The sequence below is a fragment of the Micromys minutus genome (assembly GCF_963924665.1).
Source record: "Micromys minutus genome assembly, chromosome: 4".
Lineage (NCBI taxonomy): Eukaryota > Metazoa > Chordata > Mammalia > Rodentia > Muridae > Micromys > Micromys minutus.
The window spans coordinates 23773449-23780163 of NC_137973.1; the positions used below are offsets into that span (position 1 = coordinate 23773449).

Below are 6715 nucleotides of genomic sequence, written 5' to 3' on the forward strand. Positions count from 1 at the left end.
TTATTCTTTAGATGATAGCAAAATACTATTAGAGAGATGAAAATGGCAGGCCAGGAAACGAGGGAAGAGACTGCTAACCACTATGAAAATAAAAACTTCATTATTTTAAAATTAACCCTAAACTTGTAAAGGATACTCCAAGGAAGACAATCAATGAACTAAACTGACATAAATGCATATTCTAATATGTATGTTAGAATAGCAGACCAGAAAGAATAGTTCAGTTAGTAGTCACTGCACAAGCAATAGGATCCAAGTCTGACTCTCAGAATATATGAAAAAAACAAAGGCTAAATATGGAGACCTACACCTGTAATCTAGAGGTCAGGCAGATCCTTGGGGCTCCCAGCCGGCCAAGTATACATGGCCAGTTCTAAGCCAAAGACTGCACATACTCACAAAAGTACATGGTGATAAAGTACAGTCACCTGCAATCAAAATGTAACAAACATAATCAAAAGGTAATAAAATCGGCCACAACTAGGCTATTTTAGAGTGCTTGCTTGAAATGTTAATAAATGTAAGCCTGTAAACCAAAGCATGTAAATTGATCTCACCAAACCAGTCTCTTCCCATCCCTTCTTTATGAAGGCAAGAGCTTCTGACAAAATACAATGTAATAAGCATCCTGTTGTAGCTACAGAGGACATGGCTGGCCAGACAGCATGGGTTAGAAAATAAAAAATTATGTCCTATGGAACAGAGGTATATGTAACCAGATTCTTGGGTTAAAATATTTCTGATTCAAAGAATAAGCCAACAGGTATGGTGACGCATGCCTTTAATCTCAGCATTCAGGAGGAAGAGGCAGGCGGGTCTCTTAAGTTAAAGGCAGCCTGGTCTACAAAACAAGTTCTAGGACAGCTGGGGCTAGGTAGAGAAATGCTGCCTCAAAAACAAAAAGAAGTTAACTAAAACTCGAAATTTTGAAGCTAAATATGGGGGGAAAGATCTCTAAAAACAATCTTTAAAATAAGAGCAAATGTTAATTTTTTAAAAAAAAAATAAGCCTTAGTTATGACAGTCTTCAAGGCAGGTATCAAAAATACTAGGTATTGTTAAAATTATTCTAGAATTTAATCATATATACAGAATGGTGATATAAAAATTCGGTCATGGCAAAATTCAAGTCAAATGTCATAGACACCCATGAACTTGACAATTTGTTAAACATAAATAAACTGCCCCTTTTTTCCCCCTGGAAAATATATTTAAAACTAGAAAAGAACAAGGGTTCCTTGCTTTTTACACCATCTTTATTCTAACAGTGTGGCCAAGTATCCAGAAGGCTGTCTTAGCCAGGAAAGGTCTTTTCAAAACAACACAGCCACTAATTCCTTCCAACTAAAATTATGTGGCCCCAAACAGCAGTGTGTGCTATCCAGGATAAGTCACACTGCGGCCCCAGCTACTGGCTTTCATGTTTTCAAGCTGGTGATACAAGGGGAAGATTCTCCTACAAGGTAAGAATCTGTTTAAGACTGAGGCAGGAAGATGACAAGTTCTAGGCTAGCCTCGGCTAGAGTGTACCCCCATCTAAAACTGAGAACTTCATCTGATCACAACACCTGGTCTGGGGAGGGAGGCCGTTTCCCTGTGTAAAATAGACGGACCTAAACTTGCAGTGATGTGTACCACTATACCCTGCCTGATCAACCTTCTTTGCTCTAAAGAATCCATTTTTAAGAGAAAGAAGGAAGGAGTGGGAGAAGGGGGGAGGGGGAATGAGGTACTCAATGCCCTGTTAGGAGCTGTCCAACATGGGTGCTGGGAACCAAACCTGGATCGTCTGCACTAGTTAGTGCTCTTAACCACTGAGTCACCTCTGCAGCTGGGGTTGGAATGGGAGTTAAAAGGCTCAAGAGTAAGGCCAACCTCTCACCACTAGGCAAGACAGCAGTTTCTTTAACTGCTCTGAGCCTAGGCCTCCACACATCTGTACAGTATAGAGGACAACGCAGCCATGTTTCTTGCCAGATATTACAAGAGGAAACAAATCGAGCAAAATGCCTCACTCAATAACTACACTTAAAACCTTTAGTGCATGGTGGCTTATTTACCAGTAAAGAGATTAAGGTCGGTGGTGACATGACAGGGAGGAGGTGAGGGGAAGACCGAGCCAGACACCTCTCTGACCCAGAATACCAAAGGAAGTAGCCTAACCATATCTGCCAGAGAGAGCGAATTCTCTCTGTTCCACATGAGAGGACCATGGAATACTCATTTCCCACAATTAAAGCCTCATGGAATAGTGAGTGCCCTGGTCTTAGAACTTCCAGGGTATCACTCCACTTCCATGACTGCCCCTCTAAATACTCATTTCTTCCCCTAATATTTTATTCAAACGTTTCAATTTAGGATTCTTCCTCTGCAAAGAGCTTATTGTGTATCTGTGTACGGCATATCTGCTGTTCACAGCTAAGGAGGAAGAGAGAGATGAGATTCGCAGAAACTATTACTCGAGAGTCGTTCCTTCCACACGGGCAGGTTTCCCAAGATTTTGTTTCCTCCGACCATGAAATACTTCATCAGCACACGTGCACATAGGTAAAAATAGAGAAGTCCCTAAAATGAATAAGTTTCTCAAGGACACAGGCTAGCCTCAGTCTGCCGGCAAGCCTGATGAGCTACATCTGATCCCAGAACTCCTGCAGTGGACAAAGAGAAAAGACTTCTACAAGTTATTCCCTGTCCCCCATGTGTTCCCCAAGTGCCATGTTCTCACACACACATAAACATAATAAAACAATTTCTAAATAAAAAAATACATCTCTTCTATCACATACTTTCAGTAAATGTCACAGCACTTTATTATATACCTATAACGAGGTTGTGCACAAGTTATGTTTAAAGGCAGGGTATGGCCACATGGAAAAGCCACAAAAGCCCTTACCTGGACATTCGGAATGGACCCTTAGGGACAGGCTCAAACTTTCAGACAGCTCAACCTGATTTTCCCACACTTACTGTTGGAAGTTACATTCGCATGAAAGATGCAAAGACTAATCAGGACTATAGGAACTCACGCCGCCATTAATCCAGCAGAATTAAGCCAGCAAGCTGGGTAAATCAGCTAGCTGAAGGCACCTGCTGGTCCGGGAAGAGTGCTAGCAGCACAGGGGCCTACACCAGATCAGCTTGGCTCTCCAGAGACTTTTCCCTGTCAAAGACAGAAGAAAAGAAATCTGGGCCACACAAATTTCTTTTGTCATCTGAGTTCAATGGGAGAGCAGCCAGGGAGGGGTGCTTGGGCCTTGCTGTCTTCAGTCAAACTCTCTTCTTCACTGAACAGAATTTTGGTTTTTTTTTTTTTTTTTTTTAATCACCTCCTAAAGTACATTTCTGGTGTGGAAGAGTCTAAAGAAGCGAAAACACTGTTTGAGCACCGACTAAAATGAAGTAGAGTGATGTGCCAGTATGCGCATGTCACGTACCCAGTCTGTCCCTGCCCAGGAGATGGGCCTACACCATCCCCTGTAGACCAGCTTCCAGAGACCTACTCTAACTGATGTAAGTACCCGCAGAAAGCTGCCCTCTTCACCAGCATAGACCTGAACATTTGAGCACACGATTTTAACGGAAACTTGAAACTTCATATATGCATGTGCGTGTTTGCCTACGTGGACACACATGTGGTAGACTGAGGTTGACACTGGGAATCACCCTCATTCATTCTTTTGCCTTATCATTAAGATGGGAGTCGCTCAATTATACCCAGGGCTTACGGAAACAGCGAGACTCAGTGGCCAGCTTGCTCTGTGGATCTCCTGACTTGCAAAGCTGGGACTGGCAAGCCTCCAAACTCACTCAGCATGTATGTGGGTTCCGGAGATCCAAATTCTGTTCCTCACAGCTGCACGGCAAACAGACACTCTTTAAAAAATTGGAAAATTAAAAGGAGACGGCTCAACATTAAAGACAGATTCTCACCACGCATCCCTGACCGGCTTGAAACTTACTCTGTAGACCAAGCTGACCTTGAATTTTTGATGGTCCTCCAGCAGCCTCTACCTCTAGAGTTCTGGGATCACAGGCATTGTCCACCCCGATCAGCTGAGAAATTATTACACAAAGATCCACTATTGGATAGATTTCTACCATGATCAAAGAGGTTACATTCGCTTCCTTTCTCTAAAGGTATTTTTGATGACGTGTTGTTAAGTAAAATTAAGGTGCCTCACAGATGGCTGTCATCAGAGAGGTGAGAGCAATTTTCTGGATGAATGATAACACCTGTTATGTATCGAGTCTATCTCTGCCTAGGGGTTGGGTGGCCTTCTGAGTCATTGCAACCACAAACAGGTGGTTGGGAAGTTTCCTTGATGTTTTTCCCCTTGATATTTTGGGGAGTCACTAACTACACACGAAGTCCATTATACTACGCTGTAAGTAATGGTACAATGCACGTTTCTGTGGCTTTGCTTCAAGCTGCTAATCATTAGCCATCTGAAGGGAAAGTAGGTTCGTCACCTGGGGACCTGTGAGCGGCAAGTGCTTCTGAAACAGACAGGGTTGATCCTGTCCCTTGGGGTCAGAAGGAAAAGTGGAGGCAGGAGGATCGCTCCGAGTTCAAGGCCGGCCTAGTCTACATAGTGAGTTCCAAGGGAGCGGGAGCTGCACGGTGAGACCTGTCTAAAAAAAGCAAACATCAAGTGGTCCTCTCAAAGCTGTTATCTTCATCTTACTGACACACCTCCTGCTGCCTTCTTTCAAAGACCAAAACTCACTACCCATGTGTGAGGCAGCCCCTTCTAACTTACACACAGGAAGAGAACTTAATTTTAGTTGGGTTGTCATGTAGCCCGAGCAAGGGTATACCATCGGATAAAAGTGACAGAGAAACTTTTTTTTAAAGTGAACCATAGAAGAAAAGCATAAACTGAGGCCTATTGGGAATGAGTAGCCCTGCTGCTCTAAGTTTCCTCATCTGTGAAAGGAGAAACAGCCTTTAGAACATAAGCACATGCTGAAATAAGGAAATTACATAGTTCAGGGATCAGTTTCCAACTCTAACAAGCTCGTGTTGCTATGGCTACATGGAATGTACTATTTGCATTAAGGATGCCGGAGAGCTAATTATATGTAAACATTCGGTCAGTACACACGTAGGTATCTGTCTGGTCTTTTGGGGGAAGAGGGGTTAGAACTAAAACTCAGGTATCTTAACTACCAGCCATCCTTCTGTTCCGAAAAGCAAAAAACGAAAAAAATACTGCAAGAACTCTAGAAAGACCCAACCAACATATTACCACACAGTCCCGCCGATTGATGCGTGGTTGGTGGGCCAGGATTCCGAATTTCTAATAGGCTGCTGGGTCCGGTACCCTAGACCCTACCATTCTTCAGGGAGAAGGCAGGAGAGACCTTGATGCACCTCGTTGCCAACCAAACGTGGAAAATCCTTTAAGCCTGGTGGTTTTCCATTTTGACGACACCGAAAGCAGCTGAAGAACTTTCAAAACTTTAAATGCCCAAGCCATACCCTAAACCAATCACATCAGAATATCCAAGGGGTGGGGCCAGGTCCCATATTTTAAAATGTCTCCAGCATGGTCCAAGATGAAGCCAAGGCTGAGTGAGACTTTCGACTGTCTTGCCTCTCTTGATCTCCAGTGCCTTCTGCCACCAATGATAGAAAAGACAGCCTAGAGTAAGTATGTCAGACCCACAGCTGTGCACAAAAGGTACAATGGGACATCACTGGTACTGCACTGGCCTCTACCTAGGGTTACCCAGTACCTCACTGAGAGAAACACGCTATCCAACTGTTTACCCTTCCAGGAAAATAAGTTGTACAGGCATCATTGTCTGGTTTTGTCTCGGATCATTAGAAAGAATTTTTCTTCCCTTTTAAAAGGCAAAGCTCTTGGGAAAGAGATAATGTGTGCACCCCAACCCAATACAGACCATAGAGGAGCAGACAATTCCAGTGGCTGCCTCGAAAGCCAGCGCCCCTCAGGCTGCCCCAGCGCCCGGCGGGGACGCGCGCGGGCCGCAGCCGCTGCACCTGCCGCTGTGCCCTGGGCCGCACCTGCCGCGCCGCGCCCGCCCCTCCTACCTACCTTCCAACAGCTCGTCCAGGCTGGTGACCTTCCGGCTGCCGTCTAAGGTGTAGATTGTGCGGACGCCCTGGGGCAGGTTCACATTGTCAGAGAGCGAGCGGGTGAGCTCTATGAGGAGCGCATCGAAGGAACGGAAACGGTCGCTGGAGATGGCAAAAACCAGGCCTTTGAAGTAGCGGTCCCCGTTCCGGTAGAACCGCGCCTTCTTGGCCTTCTTCTCCGAGCTGAGGGCCTGCAAGGTCCGCGTGCGGTAGAAGCTGCAGTGAGCACTGTGCGCCGGGCTGGGGATGAGCCCGTTGCCCTTGGGGCCAGAGATGCTGCTGCCCCCGGAGGAGCTGGGAGCCCCTCTCCGCGACCCTGGCCGCGGCCTTTTGTCCCGTTCTTCAAAATGTTCCAGCTCAATGCTCCTGGTGCTGGCCATCTCGGCTGCTCCGAGAGCTCTCCACAAATAAATTAATTTAAAAAAAGGATCCCGCCGCCCCGGCCGCAGCGCGCCGCGATCTAGGCGCTCGGTCCGGCCTTAAAGCAGCGGGACACCTGGCTCGGGCAGTCCGGCCATGCTCGCAGGTGGAGCCGCTCAGCCAGTTAAAGACGGCCGCAGCGCGCAGCTGCCCAGCTCATTGTCCCGCGCGCCCTCTCAGTCGCCGCCGCCA

The 6715-nt window shown here is 46.0% G+C and overlaps 1 protein-coding gene across 4 annotated transcripts in view; it reads right to left on the reverse strand.

The window, feature by feature from the left end:
* Positions 1-6483, reverse strand: part of DCLK2 (doublecortin like kinase 2) — a gene marked incomplete at both ends in the record, with an annotated part of 121600 nt that extends 115117 nt beyond the window's left edge. For all 4 annotated transcript variants that reach the window (XM_080915098.1, XM_080915097.1, XM_080915096.1 and 1 more), the window contains one exon: positions 6063-6483. In XM_080915098.1, the coding sequence (XP_080771224.1) occupies positions 6063-6483 (421 nt within the window). The remainder of the gene's footprint in view (positions 1-6062) is intronic.
* Positions 6484-6715: the final 232 nt, after the last annotated feature.